Genomic DNA, 18,831 nt, shown 5'->3' with positions numbered 1-18,831 from the left:
ATCTTACCAGCTTGCACACTAAAAAGCCACTTGTTCAAGCATTAATCAAAATAAGAAAGTGAAATAATATTCGTATATGCTAAATAAATTTAACATAGTGCAGCACTTCAACCCGTACAATCCTGTGTAACTAGATCTTTGCATTTCCTCTTTCCAGTACAACTTTTATAGCTTCCTGCTTTGACTGCTGAAATCTTCTTGCCCAATGTTCTCTGGGCTTTGGAAGCTGTCAGGATCTCACCTTAGACTGCTGCACCTCCATCAGTGCAGGTAAAACTCAGTCTTGACATGAGACAGACTGTAAATGAAGGGAGACAATGGGGGAGAAGTGGAAATGCCCAAACCTCCATGTTCTCTCCCACTGTCATTCCTCTTGTGTCTCTCCATATCTCTTGCTGACAATGAACTGAAGATCACCTGGATGTTGCACAGCCAAAACTAGACCATCATGTATCCCATCAAAGGTGACATATAGTGTACAAGTCCTCAAAAGCCAGAGGCACTTTTGCTAGTGGCTATTCTTTCCATGCACAATGGGCTTGGACATCATCCGACTTATACAACAGATGACTCTAAACAGTTCTCTGCAAGCTCACAGACTGGACTTCCCAAATCACAGCTGACATTGAACTCTAACTATTCATGTGGCATAAATACTGTTGCCATGGCTGGGGAGTCAGAGGGAGTAAAAGGTGCAATGTTGCAAGTACACTCCACCTCCAGCATTTCTGTTTTAGTTTTGAAAAGATGAGTTGAGTAGTTAAAGCAAATTTTATTGATTTAGATGAAGCTATCAGTAGAGTTATGCGAATCCTCCCAACAAAATATGGTCAATGCAACCAATGGCATAACTCATTTATTCCATTATTTCCAGGAAATTTTACATACAAGTTACAGCTTCACTATTAATGCATCACCACTATAGTGCCAAGCTTCCAAAAAAATTAAGGTCTAACGTTTAGTAAACAAATTGCAGAAATGTTTTTTTTAAATGGTTGTACATTTTCAAAATATTTTGAATTACTTTAACTGGCATTAGGTCAGACATAGATAATCTAAAGCTAGCAGCAAGACTTGGGTTGGATTTGGTTCCATGGTAGCTTCATTGTGCAAGGACGAAATTACAATGTCTTGATAGTCAATGTTTTGTTGAGAATTATCAAAACATCTTAATTACTTCACATTGACAATAGAAAATGGTTTAAAAATGAAAATATGCATTCATATTGAAATATTACTTCATATCTATTTAATATTAAATAAATATGTGGCAGTTTTCACTCACCCTCAGTATCAGTGAATATATTCAATTAACAGAGTGCAGAAACAAGCTATTTAGTCCCAAAGGTCAATGTTGGTATTTGTGCTGTATATCAGTTTCTGTCTGCCTTACTTCATTTCACCCTTACCAAACTCATGTTTTAGCAGGTGATATATCCCAATAAGAGTGGAAGAGGCCCCTGGTTCATCTCTGGGACTTCTTGCTGTATTTCTCTTGACATTAGAGAGGGAAAGAGACACTAGCATGTAGAATACATGAAGTTCATTTACAGGAGCGATTAATGACAGAGGACTAGTAATGCAAAGTAGCACCAAAGCTCACAAATGTAATAAATGAGTATGAAATTACAAATGTAATTTAAATCCCAGAAAAAAATCTGCTAAGTTTCAGCAACTTCAATGCCCTAGCATTTCCCTGGAATACATGATAGTTTAAAACGTCACTGCACGTGACCTAACGAAATATCAATTTAAAGCCTTCAACAATATAAATGTCGAGTGAATTGTCATACACTTGCTCTTAATATTTTATTGTAATATCCACTTATAAGAGTTTTTTTCTCCAAAAGTATCCACAAGGTTTTGAATAAGTTAACCTATTTTGAGCATCATTAAAACACCTTATAGAATCTACTGAACAGCTGTACATTGCTACTCCAGATTTCTGGATATTGTTTTGTTAGTATTTTTCATGAACAAGCCTCTGAAATGAATTTTACCTTGCAATTAAATTCATATCTTAGATGCAGATAATTTGTTTCTGAACATGATCAAAAACAATTTTTCAAAGTGCACCATTAATAGTTGTTACATTAACTTGATGTATAATTCTTTCTGGTATTAGTTCTAAAAAGTTAATGGCATGAAACAGGAGCGCAAGAAAATCCACATCATTATTTGTTATTTTTAAGCACTATTTACAAATCTATTTCTGTACCCGTTTTAGAGCAAAAAAAATACAAAGTGCAACAATTGGATGAATACTACAATCCAAAGTTCTTTTTAAAACATGAAAATCATGGCAACAGTTCTAAATTTTGAAAACTTACTTTGAGCTTCATCTGCCCTGCAGCTACATATTGCAGTGGGACAGTTGAATCAACACTGAAATGTATCCAATCTTTTACTTACAGGCAGTATAGCCTAAATACTGAAGTAGCAAGTTTTGTTTTAAACATAGCTCCTGCACTCTGGAGAATCTTTTTAAAAAATACCCCATATATAACATGCATTTTCTATATTTCACAAAAAGAGTTATAAAGAGCAATTACAGTGCATGTATGTACACATACTGACTTATCTGAGAGCAGTTCTGTGCTTTTGTAAGATAAACCCTCAATAAATTGAACCATTATCATACAATTCTTTATTTTAAGCACAAAGTAGAAGCAAAATTCAAGTTTTGCAGGTCTTATTTATAAGCCTCAAATAGGACCATTTGAAATGCTAAATGCACTCTTTTTTTTTACAAAAGAGGAATTTTCATTTATCCAAATTAAACTTCAAAATTAAGACATTCTCAGTGAAAATGGCCAATGATTTCTTCCTGTTCCAATTCAATACTGTAATGAAACATCATTGTTCAGTGTTTCTGACTTAGTGTTGCTCATGGAATGTTTCCTTTCAAGATGAACATGTATCCTCTTCGTTTGTATACATTCGGTAATGTTATCTTGAGTATTGCCTTATCTTTTCAGCAGTTCACACCCAGACCTGTCCAGTGTTCTGGCACCTTCAGGAAATATTTGTCCATTGCTTCACAGAACCGTGTTCTATAAAGTTCTGGGGAAACCACAGTTGGCATTTTCCCTGTGCAAAGAAATTAGCAATATTATCAATTCTTCAAAGTCAAGGTGATTCAAGATTTATATTCAGAACAATTTTGAAATGCTACTAAAACTAATTGCTTGAAACAAGACACTTAATTGACTAAATATTTGTAGATCTGAAAAACAAAGAGTCTTGGATACTAGTTAATTTTGTGGTCTGGACCAGACACTGTAAATACAGAAAATACGATGTACGTTATAGATTTGAATCTCAACTATTTATCAAGATTGCACTCCATTACTCAAATACTGAAAATCCCACTGCACTTTCTACCTGCATGATATAATACTTGGTTATTCTAAACAGGAAAAATCATTAAAGGAAACCAAAGACATTTTTATTTGTATGAAATGAATAACAATGAGTGGAACTACAATGTCTCATAACATACAGTATAGTGAGAAGTGGAAAGCACAAGTATAATAACAAAATCTGAACTAAATAAGAGCAAAAAGTTATTCTGTAGTTATAACAATGGCAAAATAATGTCAATGCAGAATAACTCTTGGACACTAAAGAAAGACAGTGGTTGATTGCAAGTAAGCTCTAAAGGCCAGATTTTGTGTTTAGTACATGCTGCTCTGGTGAAAGGTGGGATGGTATGTAGAAAATGTAATTAATTCTTCTAAAATATTATATGGATGGAAAGAAAGAACTTGGATAAGAACACTATTCCTCCTTTTGCCTCAATTACAACAATATTTAAAGTCTTTAACCCTGTCGTATATTTTTTTACTCATTTTGTTTTAAATATTAGTTCTATTTGTATGAGGTGCCTATAAGCAATCACTTATAGACTTACCTTGTCCACCTAAGATGCCTGTGGACTTTACAACCATTTCAAGCTTTTTATCCCAAGTAAACGTCCTGATATAATCTAAATTTAAAAAAAAAGTTCAGAAGTTATTTTGAGGGAAATAACCTGGGAACAAGGAATAAACTTACAAACACAAACTAGGTGCTCTTCCAGTGTGACATCCAGAGGACCAATGTACAGGGGCTCCCTGGGTTACAAGTGACCTGACTTTACAAAATTCTCACATACATTTTTCAAACTTTTAATAATGTTTCATGGTATTCATTCACTGAATACAGTGTATATTCTACTAGTTTAAGTATTGGCAGCGCTAGGGTAATTAATCAATGAAGTGCAATAATTATAGCAAGTGTATGTAGAACAATACTATATTTTTAGCTATAGAAAATGGATGTTTCTGAACTTATGGAGAAATTGGCTTATGGACAGTTCTCAGGAATGAAACCCATACGCAACCTGGGGACTGCCTGTATTCCATTTTTGATTCCTGCCAGTCTTGTGTTAATTCCCAGTACAAGCTGGTTAAGAAAGGGTTTCTACGAAAGGCCAAAGGATTTCCCTAATATGAAAGAAGACCTATCATTCTGCACCACTTGAATTCAGATTCACCTCATGTCTGTAAAGCAGAGGTAACAATGTTCGTATTTCATTAAAAATTTAACATTGGTGCAACAGATTAAAATCATAACCCATTTTATGTTCTACTTACCGATAATTCCTACAACCAATTCGTTTGTTGTGTCATCCCGGCCCACAAGGAGGGAATAATCAATGATGAGGTGGCTTGATAGAAAGTATGCATCACTATGAATGGATGCCCGCAGCACAGCTTTGCAGTGCGATCGAATATAAAGAGGATTATCACGAATCATTTTTAAAAGATTTTCATCCAGTAATACCACATCACACGTCTCCTTTCCAGTTTCTGTTTTAACATTTCGATTTCTTAAAGAACCTTTTAAATCAAAAACCTGAATGGGGGATAAAAACAATTATACAAGAACATTCAAAAACACACATGGCTTGGCTTTAATAAGAAAGTACTAAAAATTTAAGTCCAGTGAGTCTAAATGGTGTAGCTGCAGTGTTCAATGTCTCCATGGACTGGATATCAGTTAGTAGCCCAAAATTTTAACATGGGTGATGTTTCAGAGACATCATACCATTTCTATTTATTCAGTGGATCAGAGTTAAATAGCAACTGATGCATCTTTGGTTCTAAGTCTATATATTTTGCTAATGAAACCATATATTGCTGTACATGAATGGGGCATATAAACAGGACATAGCAATTGTTTGAATTTCACAATTCTTTGAACTTCATAATTCTTTAACGTAACCAAGATACAATATCTTATGAAACAATTTTGAATTAGAAACCAAAAGTGAAACCAAACCATTTTCAATTATTGCTACTACATACCTGAGCCATTTTTCTCCCATAGAAAAGATTCTCCATAACCAAAAGATCAAGTTTCTTCTCAGCATTATTCTGAGAGTTTTTGTAGCCTATTCGATATACCCCCAGAATTTTGGCCAGTGCAGTAGGTCTCTGTATTGCATATTGGCAGAGGGGAGAAGGAAAGAAATTAAACATGTAATGTTAATGCCAAATTAAAATGTGGTGCAATACACAAGAAATGGAACCAGTAGCCCAAACAACTCTCCAAACCTGTTCTATCTTTCAGTAAGATCAAGTACAAATTTTTACCTCAAATTCCAGTTTTCCATCCTATTCAAAAATTCATAAATGTCTTGAACATATTAAAGACAGCCTACTGATCTACAGAATTTCAAAGGCAAAAAACCTTCTGAGTGAAGACATATCTCATCTCAGTCCTAAATGGCCAACTCTTTGTCCTGAGATGTTGCCTTCTAGTTCTAGACCTTGCATTGCAAGGGAAACATTCCCAGCATCTACACCATCAAGACTCATAAGAATTAAATCACTTCTTGTACTTCCAAGGAGAGAATATATTCCCATATTACTCAAAGAGCAACCCTATCATTCTTGGAATAAATCTCGTGAATCACTGTTGCATACTCTTGAAAGCAAACTTTTCCTTCTTTTAAAGAGACCAAAACTATACAAGATACTCCAAGTGTGGTCCCAATAAGCACTACATAATTGATGCAAAATCTCCTTACTCATTGTCCATCCAATTGCAAAACGAATTTACCATTTGCTTTCTCAACTGGTAGAGATTGTTATAAATGGACCTTTTCACATAATGGGCTGGATTGTTACAGTGATGTGCCAATTCAAGGGTGGGGGTTTCCAATGGGATGCTAAGTTCCATGGAAACTCTGTTCTAAAATGGAGACCATCAACAGCCTACTGAAATTGTAGGACTGCCTGTCAAATTGTGTCACATACCTCAAATGAGCCACTGCCCCTACAGGAGAATCCAGCCCTGTATTTTTCACTGCAGTGAGAAGACATTAGGACTTGTTTTACTTTATGTAGCACAAATACCACATTACCTCACCAACAGCCTGTCCTGGTCAAATCACAGATGCCATGGCCAAGAAAGCTCACCAGCACCTCTACTTCCTCAGGAGGCTAAAGAAATTTGGCATGTCCCCTTTGACACTCACCAACTTTTATCGATGCACCATAGAAAGCATCCTATCTGAATGTATCATGGCTTGGTACGGCAACTGCTCTGCCCAGGACCGCAGGAAGCTGCAAAGAATCGTGGACACAGCCCAGTGCGTCACGGAAACTAGCATCCCCTCCTTGGACTCAGTCTTTACCTCTCACTGTCTTGGTGAAGCAGCCAGCATAATCAAAGACCCCACCCACCCGGGTCATTCGTACTTCTCTCCTCTTCCATCAGGTAGAAGATACAGAGGCCTGAGGGCACGTACCACCAGGCTTAAGGACAGCTTCTATCACACTGTGATAAGACTATTGAACAGTTCCCTTACACAATGAGATGGACTATGACCTCACGATCTACCTTGTTGTGACCTTGCACCTTATTGCACTGCACTTTTTCTGTAGCTGTGACACTTTACTCTGTACTGTTATTGTTTTTACCTGTATTACCTCAATACACTCTGTACTAACTCACTGTAACTGCACTGTGTAATGAATTGATCTGTACAATCAGTATGCAAGACAAGTTTTTCACTGTAACTTGGTCAAGTGACAATAATAAACCAATACCTCCACTAATCCCACAAAGAATAAATGAGTAGAGATCAATGCCAGAGGGAAACAACTACTCAGATGCCACCGGCATTAATTAACTCTTAAATGGGCTAGGTACTACAGAAACTAGACAGACAGTCTTTAGCCATGCCACAAGAAATCAAAAAACTTGAGCATGAGAAGCAAAGAACTGGTAGGAAAATTGGTAACTCCTCCCCATTCCCACCACCTGCTGCAATTACCTTTTGCTGAACAGCAGTTATAATATAACTAAAGTAATAAGGAGCAAAATCGAGGAAAGACTGGACTTCCAGGCGAGGCATCTGCTTCAGAATAAAGCGGTCATCTGAAAAAAAAATATTTTAAATACACCTAAGAAATTTGTCAGATATCTGAACTTGAAATACATGAGTAAAATCCACCTAAAAATAAACAAGACTTCCTAACAAATGCACATTCGCCAATAGTTCAACTGTATCACATGGAATTGCCAAAACAAGATTACTGCTGAGGTTCAAAATAATCCCTTAAACTCAGGTATGCTTCAAAACTAAAACAAAAATTACTACAGCTCTAGTGAGCCATAAATAAATCGAGTAAATTTCGAGGAAGCATAAGCAGAGAAATCTCTCAAATCAGCAAACCTTGGCTTCTTTTTTTAACCCTCTATCCTACAGTTGAACTAATTCTAAATGTGTAATGATCACTTTGAATTCTTGTTCCCCCAGTCAAAAAAAATTGTGAATGTTTTCTTAGATAGCCACATGAATGATAGAGAAATGGAGGGTTAGTGGGAGGGAAGGGTTAGATAGATATTAGAGCAGGATAAAATGTCGGCACAACATTGTGTGCCGAAGGGCCTGAACTGTGCTGTAATGTTCTATGTATGGTACATGACTATTTTTCATTCTCATCTGTATGCATACATACAATCAGTTTGTTCTTTTATATTGGTATGGGCAGATGAAATCTTGATGCAATATTTAATCTAAAACAAAATCACATGACACCATTCAAAGAACAGTACACTGCAAAATACTTTAGTATTCAATTGTCAAACAAAATGACCAAGCAGAATGCCTGGATTTAGGAGGATATTGTCAATGAAACTGCCAACATTCAACAAAATTACCACAGAAAACTGGCTGCAACTTCTGTGTTACTGTGCATCGAAAGAAATAAATCCTGAAGTTGCTGTTATGATTCACCCTCTGTCCTTTTATAGATGTCAGTGAGGAGTAAGTGTGGGAGCAGGAATTTGAGGAAAGTGCCCTACATTTATGATCTAGACCCAATAATCCTGAGCTATGTAATAAAGAGGCATCATTTGTCTGTTCCCTACAATTGAAAGGAAGGGAATGGTTGCAAGTGCATTAGGTAGGTATCAGGGTAAAAATACTTGTATGTAGGAAGATGTAAGAGTATTTTTAAACCCAAGTTTAAACAGAACCCAAGTTATTTTTAAAAAAATATTAACTATTTGAAATTTAGATTTTTGAAAGATGTTTTGAGATGTTTTAACATGCTTTAGGTTTTTCTTTAAAGCTTTTTTATGACTTTGTATTTCTCAGACATATTTAGAATCATTAGATGATTTGGCAGCTTTGACTAAGTTAAGTGCATAACTCAGCTGGCCAACTAAGGTTATACTTCTGTGGTGTGGCCTATTTTGGCTGCCCCATGTGACACTCTTACATTGTGGAAAGCCCTGTGTCAAAGGTGAGTGAGGATTTATTTTTTTAAACTGAGGTCAGTATCCAATCCACAGTGCTTACTGCTGATCATAAATAACTGGTCATTTACCTCATCTGTTATTTGCACAAATTACTATGCACAAATTAAGTTCTATGTTACCTCCATAAAGCACTACTCTGAGATTTTAAAAGGTACAGAATAAATGCAAATTTATCCACATTTTCACTTGGAGCGTGGTATGCAGTTGGCAATGAAACTGGTTTCCAACAGAAATGCTAGCCATAATTTTGAACAAATTGCAAATAATTCATATTTAAACAAGGGGATTTTCTGCTCGTTTTTTTTTAAAGAGAGTGACATTTTGCACATTTTCATTGTGAAATACCAGGAATCTCTGAAATTTACAATGTTTTGTACCATACGAGTTTCCAGTTTTACAATCTTATGGTTTAACCTATGGAATTAAATGTTAACTTGCCCAACGTTAACCTATCATATTTACGTTGCCTAGATTGACTAAACTTTCCAGCTACAAAGTTCAGCATTTCCTCCTTACAAATTATTTGTTTAATAAAATTGCCATATTGAAACTTTATCCTGTGGTACTGAATCAGCAAATTCTTCCTACCTTCTGTCGCATAAAAGGCTGCTCCTGATTTGCCTCCTCGGGCTTGCCATGGCACACAGTGAGATAAAGAGCGAATGAAGTCATCTTCACTGCTTGCCAAAATCACATCCCGCATTTTGTGGAATTCCTCGGCGTAATAAATTCGACAGTAGAACTTGGCATTAGCATCTGAAAATTCTGTGCAAAGTAGTTTGTAAAATTTAACGAACATACTGTGGAAATGTACAGTTACAGTGGTTACTTCCGAATGCTTGTCATCAAACTATGAAGCACTTATTGTTTTGGTTTTTAGCATGGTCAAAGACCACATACCCCACCTACTTCCCGTGCACTCTGGCTGCAGTAAATACCACTGTGCTTCCCCAATATCATTTCCCAAACCTAAAACTTCTGCTACCCAGAAGGTTAAGAGTAGTAGACCCTGGAAACATCACCACTCACAAGTTACCCTCCAACTCACAGAGCACTCTGACTTGTGTATTTCCATTCCTTCATGACCAGGTCAAAACCCTAGAACCCCTGATGATGGAGCAATGGAAGAGTTCCTCCATCAAATGGACCACAGTGATACAAGAAAGGTGCTGAACTTCTTGAGGACAATTAGGGATGGGTAATAAATGCTGATCTTCTGAGTGATGCTAACATTCCATAGATAAACAATATTAAAAAAAATATACCTATAAATAGGGGACTAAAGATATTTTTGCAGATTGTTATGGGTTATTGAAACAAATGATTTTAAATTAAATGTTATGAGATCAATTCTTTGAAATTAACTATAGTACAAACTGTCTTCATGAAATAGATGATTGGGAATTGAGTTGCAGAGTAGCAGCTGAATTGAGATTGGTTGAAGTTTACATTCCCTTCTTAGATTATGAGCTAGCTGTTTTACTGTGAGATATTTTAAAAATATCAATATCTCAGTTCATACTTTGTGTTACATGAGGAGAATGCAATAGAGCAAAGATACTGGGGAAAGAATGCTAAAAATTTTCATGGCATATCTTCATGGGATGTGGAGCAAATTTCATAGTTTTATCTTAGAGATAATTCCTAATAATGTAGTCACTATATAAATGCACACCTATTGTAGTGTGTAAACAAGTAGTACCAAGTAAGCAACTTTATATTATACCTTTCATGGCCCGAGAATCATTGAAATGCCATGCAGCTAAATATGCATTCTTCAAACATGGGCATTCTTGCAAGGTAGGTTGAGAAAAGCCTACCTTTGCACAATAAGGTCCCATTAGAAAATAATGTAATCACCATATTGTACAGTTGGTGAAGGGACAAATATTGACAAATATTCAGAAGAGAATATCCTCCATCTTTTTTGAAATAATGCCACAGGATTCTGTTTAACTGTTTCAATCATAGGATGAAGCATATAATCAGTGCAATTCTGAAGTGTCAACCTGCATTATGCATTCAAGTCTCTGGAGTGGGACTTAATCTAGAATCTTCCAACTTGGAGAAAGTGCCTTAGCAGTAATCTAAAATGACACTAAGCCTAAGAATCGGAGGGTATTGTAAAGGAAGATTTGTGTGCCTAAGTTAACTAGCGCTAAAGGTGAGTAGGGTGTACATGGGGTAGTAAGAGTTTCACAAAGAACACTGTTACATCAGATATTATAAACAAAATGGCAGGATAAGGTTTCCCTTCAGAATCTGCTCAAGTTAATACATGAATCTTAAGGCAGCTTCAAATATCGTCATTTTTCAAATAAAAGTGTACACGGTCTTTTTCCTTCACATCAATTACTCAGATGAAAAAAAATACAGGATTTTTTCACTATTTTGTAATTATACAACTCATGAAACCACCATGGAAGAAGAATCCTAAATTTCAGTTTCATATAAACATAATTATATAAAAAACACTGCACATTTAGAAACCAGGGTAAACAATGCTTTCTTTGTCAAAACAACTACTCAACCTTGAACATACTTTGTTTATATTGCTCAGTGTTAAAAAAAAATGTGCAGGCTTTTATTTTATATATAATCAGCCATTAGAAATATAAGCTACAGATATTTCATGTAAAGTGAAATGAAGAGAGGAGCTCTAGCAAAGCTCGGCAAATAGTCAATAATGCTTACGCAGTTCCACGTGTGTGTTTCCAAGCTGCTTCTTTTGTCTGTCTCCATCACCATCATCTAAAATAGAGCAAAGCACTTAACGAAGGAACATTTTAAATTCTTTTTGGTGAGCAGCTTGTGTACAACTCTATATGACTAATGCCAGAAATTGGACTTTTGACTGCAAGATTATGATGGATAAATACTAAGCTCCAGATAACATCACTATTCAGTCTCTCTTACATTTACATCACAATTCAGTTTTTTTTTAAGTACAACTGCGAACCATGCTTCTTAATTCTCTTTTTGGAGTATATACAGGGGAAAAAGTTCAAGTTGAAAATAAATTCATGGCTTGTATTCAAATAATCTGACAAATTTACTGACATATACATTTCCAAGTTAATCGTTTAAATTTTTAGTAATATATCAAAGATTATAAAATAGTGTAAAAATGATCAAAAGGTTTTATGTAAAAAAAACAACTTCCTCATTTTATTTAACTGTTGGTTCAGTTCCAATTATTTTCATAAACCACTAACAGCCTGCTTATTTAATGCACCTAATCTGATTTAGAATACAGCTTCAATAGATTATTACAATAAACACGTCATTAACTTCAGTTACTACTTTAGTATAGACCCATACTTTGCAACAAATTTAAATTCACAAATCAATTCATCATTGTGCAGACATCAAGCCCTTGTTCTTTTCTCATGTAACACAGTGTAAACCATATTTAACACAGTAATGAAGTCACATTCAATACAATAGTCACAAGGAGACCAAACACTGAACAAAACCTTGAAGTGTTATCAACTTAAAATGAAGATAATGTTGATCTAAACAGATTTTCGGACAATTTCATTTTAATGCAAACACTACTTTACAGTAACCAACTTTTCACTGCTATTGCAAAGAGAAAAAAAAAAGACCTTTTTGGATACCTCAATCTTCTTGAGAGCAGGCAAACTGCTCTGTTACTTGTGTGTTTTGGTTAAATATACCTGATGTAGCTGTGCTACATAGTTAGAACAAAGAAGTAGTTTTCAGCTCAGTGTGTTACAGAAAGGCTTCCTGTTTTGAATGTTGCAAGTTTTCAATTGTATCTAAAAATAGTAATTTTCAGTACACATTGATGCAGCAGTTTGGTAGTAACATTACTAAATTTCCATCAGCTATTATCTAACTGTAGAATAATTTATACTGTAAACAGATTTTTAAAAAAAAACTGATACGGTCAGAGTAATACAAATTCACTCCTTTGAAATGAGCTTAAGTGAGATTCTTAGTTATAATGATTAACAGAAAATTGAGCTTTTCATTTCCTGGTTTGGTGTCTATCAGAATTCTTCAATGTGATTAGCTGCTTGGTTAGCTGGTTGATATCATAGTTACTGGATGCCAGGGAACCCCATGAATCTCTGAAAGCATCTGACAATGGATGAAGGAGAATTCCATGTTGGAGAAATCACTAGATCTCCATGGGCACATTCCTTCAAGGTCAATGGCTACTGGCATTATTTTATAGCTGACTACAAAATCTACATGTTTTTACGGAACTGTTAGATTCCCTAACTTTAATGACATCAGCAGTATAGCTATATCCCTTTGCCTGGTGTCTAAAGAATGACCAAGACATTTTCTAGTGAAATTAATGAAAGTGCACAAGAAACTTACTTCTTCATTGCACATAAAAATAAATCAATGTCATGATATGCACAGCTCTCTAAAATCTTTAATTTTCAGTGAAGAGTTGAAACTAAGTGTTGGCATAGCTTGAATCAAAAATGTTGGTGTGGAGAAATGCAAATACAGACCACCTACACTTAAGAACCAACTTACTGGCAATCCGATAATGAGTTAGTATCATCCTTTTTTTAAAAATACAAAATGGAGGCAAATTTGCTTTCAGAGTCAAGGAGACTTGCTCACTATTAAAAAAAAATTTGATATTTTTGGCCGAAGGATAAACATAATTCAATATTTTATTTGAGGATTTCAACACATACAGAAAGCTTAATGTGAAAAAAAGTTGGAGATCAAGAATTCTAGCAGTCAAACGAAAGAGAGAAAAGAAGATATATAAACAATAAGTCTTTAAAATAACATAATGTAGATTATGAAGTATACCAATGAATGGCACTTATATTACAGATGGTCCAGAGGAATGTTTTCAACTTTTAGGGAACTTAATAACATTGACCAATAAATATGTGATTGGAGCCAATGAGGGAAAATCCCCTTTCACATTATTATTAAAGCAACTACCCTATTCACAACACTCAGCACTTGTAGCCTGATTGCCCCCATGGTACCACAGTGGGAAAACAGTTGTTTCCAGTAATGGTATTAATCCAGTAACTATGCAAGGGAATGAAGAAGAGAAACATATATTGTTAGCAATGCAAAGTTTAAAAGGCACACAAACTGTCATTGTATAAAAGGTTTAGTGTGTCAGTGACTAGGGCTTCACTGTACCTTGTGACTCTGCAGCATGATTCTCTGCCCCTTCTTTCCCTGATTGTGTGACCTGGAAATAAGCACTATCTGCACCTTGTAAAGTCTCTTTTCTCTGTATGGACAGATCAGGGCTTCTACCCCCTGAACCTCGGAAAAATGATAAAACTCCAGAAGTCTTTCTTGCTAGAAAAAGAGCAAGAACATTTTTTTTTATATATATAAAATTTCTAAATTAATTTTGATCAATTTTTGCCAAGAACTAAAAGCAAGCCAGCTAGCCAGCAGTAGCAAAGAAAAAAAATTGTGGCGCTGCTGAACATTTTATGCCATAATGCACTCAAAAATAGGTGCTGCATCTAAAGAAGACTTTCAAAATAAACTTACATGTCTGTTCAGAGTCAGTGCTGCGATTCCCTTGACTACTGCTACTTTCCAAGTGTCTTGCAGGACTATTGGTCTTCGGTCTGTCTGCATTACTGAAATAAGGAAGAGATGAAGGATGAAAATAGAACATTTCATTTGAGGATTATCATCAAAATATACAAGATATGTTAATTGCACAAAATATCCACAGCTGGATCTCTCTTTATGGAATAAGGCCAGATTTAATATTCATTACACTAAAACTACTGACACTTATCACAGACTATTTCAGCAAAACCTGTTCTGAAACTGTCCTGAAGACTGCAGTTTTCCATTGCTGGATATCAGAGGTAAAGAGTCTGCTGTCAGGTTGTATCAGGTTACACAGAAATTATACCCTTTTTAAAAAAAAGTCACAAGAACTTGTGAATAAAAAAAACTTGCTTGAAGATAAATAAGCAACATAAATATGAGGAATTTGACAACACAGAAATAAGATCTATAAGCCAAGTGCTATTGTGATTCAAACTAATTGCTCACATTAAAGTTCCATTTAAAGGAGTAAATGTCAATGTAATTGAAGAACCTAGATACCATTATGTCACATCCACCACAGAGCAGTGACACTGATAAATAGAACTACAAAAATGTGTCTCCACAGCCATTCTCTTGACCCCAAACCCAATTACTTTGCTTGCTGCATGCTCTCATCACTTCCACTCTTCACTGATTCTCGTCCAAGTTCTTCGACGGCATTCTTGTATTCCTTACAGCTGCAAGAAATATTAAGAAGTTAAAAGCTGGAATTCAAATTACAATGCGGAGAAAAGAATGATTTAAAAATTAAAACAGTACCTGAGTGCAAATGCAATAATTGAACTTGGCTCCTTCTCACACACAGTAATTGGGACACGCTCATGTTCCCACATAAGGTAGTGTTTATCTGGATCACTATTAAAGAGCATCATAAACAAATGGTCACACCACTAAAATTGTTATTTATGCATATGACCCTGGCATTGCTTCAGATATGTTCATTCGGAACACATAAACTAATAATGCTTTAAACTGCTTTAAATATATTAGCAATTCTCAAGGGCATAGTAAGCCACAGTACGTCTGGTATACTGACAGTTAAATTGAGAAGCTGGCTATGTTTCATTTCCAGAACTTTGATTAATTATACTTCCTAATAATTTCCCCCCAATATTCAACAGTGCAAGTTGACTTATGAATTCAGATATTTCAGGTCTGGTCTTGGCATCCTTGTGAACAACAGTCATCATCTGGTGGATGGTTTTTCATAAAATTATACTACTGATGTAGTCAATGGATACATTGTAGTAAATAGAAACACTTTTGTATTTTGCATTGAATAACTTTTTTTTAAATAAAACAGAAAAACCCCTCAACTTCTGGGTATATTTCTCAATTTTCATCTCCTTAATTGCAAATGATAGTCATCAAAACATAGGGATAAAATACAGAACAACATGATACAAAATTGCATCTGGTTGTTTTAAGTTAAAAAATAAAACATTTTGGCTTATGTTGAGAGGAACAAAACTTACAATGGGAAAGGAATGGGGTTATAGCTGCTTCCTGGAAGTAGATTTGCAAAAATGGCCTTCATAGTTGACTTTTCTTTCACTTGACTGTCAGTGGAGCCCAGTAGGTGTCCATCATATACATCTGCAAGTGTAAATGTAATCTTTTCAAGTTCATTATATTGAAAACTAACATGTGAACACAAGACAATGGAATAATGCCAAAATATCACATGTACCCTTCCATTATATTCCCCTCATTCTTTCCACCAGTATTGACCTTTAATGAATGCAAACTAAATATGGAGCTTAACATGTCTTGCTTTTATTCAAAATCCAGCAAAGTAAATCAACATTATAAAAGGCATTCAAATCTTCCGCCATGGTAAACTTAAGGGGACTGTTGTGAGGGTTTCACTTTACTGCAAACTTTTCTGACTACAATGTAAGATGCATCAGAAAGTTTACATTATTATTTTCATTGAAGCAAGAGGCAAAACAACACAAACTCTAGATACGAATCACACAGCTAATTTAAACATCACAATCCTGGTTGTCCAAGGCCATGAACACTCAGGAGTATAAAAATAACCAAACTATATGCAACAATTCAGTTGTAAGGCCATCACCATAATTAACGGAATTATGCACTTACAACAAATTTGCTGCCACTTCTATTGTGTTCATTTACATACAATATATAGTACATACACAGGCAATTCAACCCAACTAGCCCATGTTGGCATTCAAAATTTGCTCTGCGCATGTTTGTGTGCATCTGTCCACGCCTGGGAGTGCATGCAAGAGAGCGGACCCATGCTTGGGTGTGTGTGCAAATGCTCGTTTGAGAATGTGGGAGTGTGCATTTGCATTGGAGAACTTGCAAGTGTCGTTTGCGTTTAAAAGAGCGAGAGTTTGCGTTTGATAATGTGTGAGAGCACATGTGAACAAGTTTCTGGGCTCTTGTAGTGCTATCCACTAATCTTGCCTTGAAACATTTCAGTAATACTGATAGTCAGAGGCACATTCCCCCTGTACACCCCTGAATTGTGATGCTCTGTTGGCCGCAATGGAGAAATGTTAAAAGTGGAATAAGTAACATCCTAGAGAAACGGATGGGAGAACTGCATTCAAGTTCCATGTCCATAAATAATAGCTCAAAGTTAGTAAAATAACCTGGTTCTCTAGGGCTGCAGTCAATGTACTCAAATTTTAACTAGCCAAAGTGCAAGTATATCTCTGATGTTGAAAATAAAATTTCCCTACCATCAACATTATTTCCATCTTGGTCATTGGTAATAGACACAGTAGGAATAACAGGCCCAGCAGATGGTTGTTCTGTGTAGGCATCTGGCATGGAGGGTAACTGAGAGCTGCCATTGTTTGTAGAGGCAGCTGCCATATTGGTCAGTAAGCGATCCTCTGTAAAATACATATTCACAAACCATGACCACAAACATTTGATGGTACAGAATCTGGTGCTAAATTTCATAAAATAGTGTACTGCATCTGCCAATGATTTTGCATAAATTTGAAATAAAAGTTTGGCAAAATACAGAGATTCAATTTATAGACTGTTTCCAACACTATAAGTGCATGTTTTATTCATGTAAAAGAGGGATGATTGATCATAAGAATTTTTGACCACGTTGAAGATGTTTTGGAAAGGGTGGCTTAAAAAGACCACTCAATTTTTTCGGAAAGGTCACAGTGCAATGTTGTGCACATGCATTCTCAAACCTCAAATGACAGTGCAGTGTTACTGACAACTGAATGTCCTGGGCTCCACACAGGGAGGAATGCATAAAAGGGTGTGATCTTGGCTGTCTGTACAGCAGATGATAAAGGGAGATCTCATTCCATTTAAAATTCCCCAGAAATTGAGGCAAAGAGACTGTAAGAGTGGGTGACGATTTAACACTTCAAGATAAATTACATTCACACATAAACACATACAACATGTGAAGTTTTGGTCAGTTCTTCCAGAAACAAATATCATCTTTGAGAGTCTCCAAACAAGCTACTGATTGATCCAATATTCTGCCCACCCAAAGTAGAGCACACATACTGTCACCCTAGGAATACTCTTGGTTCACCGAAACCCAGGGAATAGGTGCACTTGAAAATCTAATCAGCTAACACAATATAGCCTATCAATAAAGCCAATATAGCTTCCTGCAGTTTTAAATCGGCAGCTGTAAAAGAGCAAATATAATGACTAAACAATGGATAAGTTGTAGCACCTGCACAATGAATTATCTCAAACCAAACAGAGGCAATCTACGGGTCAGTGAGGTGGCTTTATTGATAATGGGCATGATCATGGATATACTGCAGGAAGACCTCAATGATAGTGGTGCTCGATTTTCATTCAGTCACGATAAGGAATCACTTAAAGTTATCCAATTTTAAAAGAGGCAAGTCAAACCTTTGTCTCCATTCTGTAGTCCTGAGGAAGAATTTCTTGGTGAAGAATCCAGTGTACTGCTCTATGAAAAGGCATTAAATTACACCATTAAACAAAGGGGAAGATAAAAAAAAAGTTTGAGAGATCCACAAAGTCAGTTCAAAAGTTAAAACTAATTAATCTGAAACACATACAAAACATTGTTTAGAATGTCAGGTGCATTTTCCTGAGCATTAAAACTATGTGCATCAATGATACAAGTGGGAAGAAAGACGACCCTAAAACCACACAAGGCAGCAAAGTAGGACAAAAATTATCCACATTACAAGCAGGCTACCTCATATTTTACAGCGCTCTCAATCCAACTTTCACTACTCCGTTGATAATCAACAATTGAATCATTTTCCCCTCTTTCCCAGTTCTGACAAAAGATCTTTTGCCTGAAATATTGACTTTGTTTCTCTTTCCACAGATGCTGCCCGACCTGCTGAGCGTTTCCAGCATTTGCTGTTTTAATTTAAAGTGACAAGCATTTTGCACAAACACAGCTAAAAGTAC

The 18,831-nt window shown here is 35.7% G+C and overlaps 1 protein-coding gene across 8 annotated transcripts in view; it reads right to left on the bottom strand.

The window, feature by feature from the left end:
• Positions 1-849: 849 nt before the first annotated feature.
• Positions 850-18,831, bottom strand: part of pikfyve (phosphoinositide kinase, FYVE finger containing) — an 81,545-nt gene continuing 63,563 nt past the window's right edge. For 6 of the 8 annotated variants that reach the window (XM_052015546.1, XM_052015600.1, XM_052015555.1 and 3 more), the window contains 14 exons: positions 18,295-18,355; positions 17,133-17,288; positions 15,891-16,011; positions 15,175-15,270; positions 15,009-15,092; positions 14,341-14,432; positions 13,975-14,139; positions 11,515-11,571; positions 9,409-9,585; positions 7,328-7,431; positions 5,352-5,480; positions 4,638-4,899; positions 3,914-3,988; positions 850-3,090 (listed from right to left, as the gene is read on the bottom strand). In XM_052015546.1, coding sequence (XP_051871506.1) covers positions 2,975-3,090; positions 3,914-3,988; positions 4,638-4,899; positions 5,352-5,480; positions 7,328-7,431; positions 9,409-9,585; positions 11,515-11,571; positions 13,975-14,139; positions 14,341-14,432; positions 15,009-15,092; positions 15,175-15,270; positions 15,891-16,011; positions 17,133-17,288; positions 18,295-18,355 — 1,695 coding nt within the window. In that variant the 3' untranslated portion in view covers positions 850-2,974. The remainder of the gene's footprint in view (positions 3,091-3,913; positions 3,989-4,637; positions 4,900-5,351; positions 5,481-7,327; positions 7,432-9,408; positions 9,586-11,514; positions 11,572-13,974; positions 14,140-14,340; positions 14,433-15,008; positions 15,093-15,174; positions 15,271-15,890; positions 16,012-17,132; positions 17,289-18,294; positions 18,356-18,831) is intronic. The other 2 variants (XM_052015591.1, XM_052015609.1) reach the window with 1 other exon arrangement.

This window comes from Pristis pectinata, chromosome 1 (assembly GCF_009764475.1).
Source record: "Pristis pectinata isolate sPriPec2 chromosome 1, sPriPec2.1.pri, whole genome shotgun sequence".
Lineage (NCBI taxonomy): Eukaryota > Metazoa > Chordata > Chondrichthyes > Rhinopristiformes > Pristidae > Pristis > Pristis pectinata.
The sequence above is the reverse complement of the archived record's forward strand: the minus strand, read 5'-3'. Positions and strand labels throughout refer to the sequence as shown.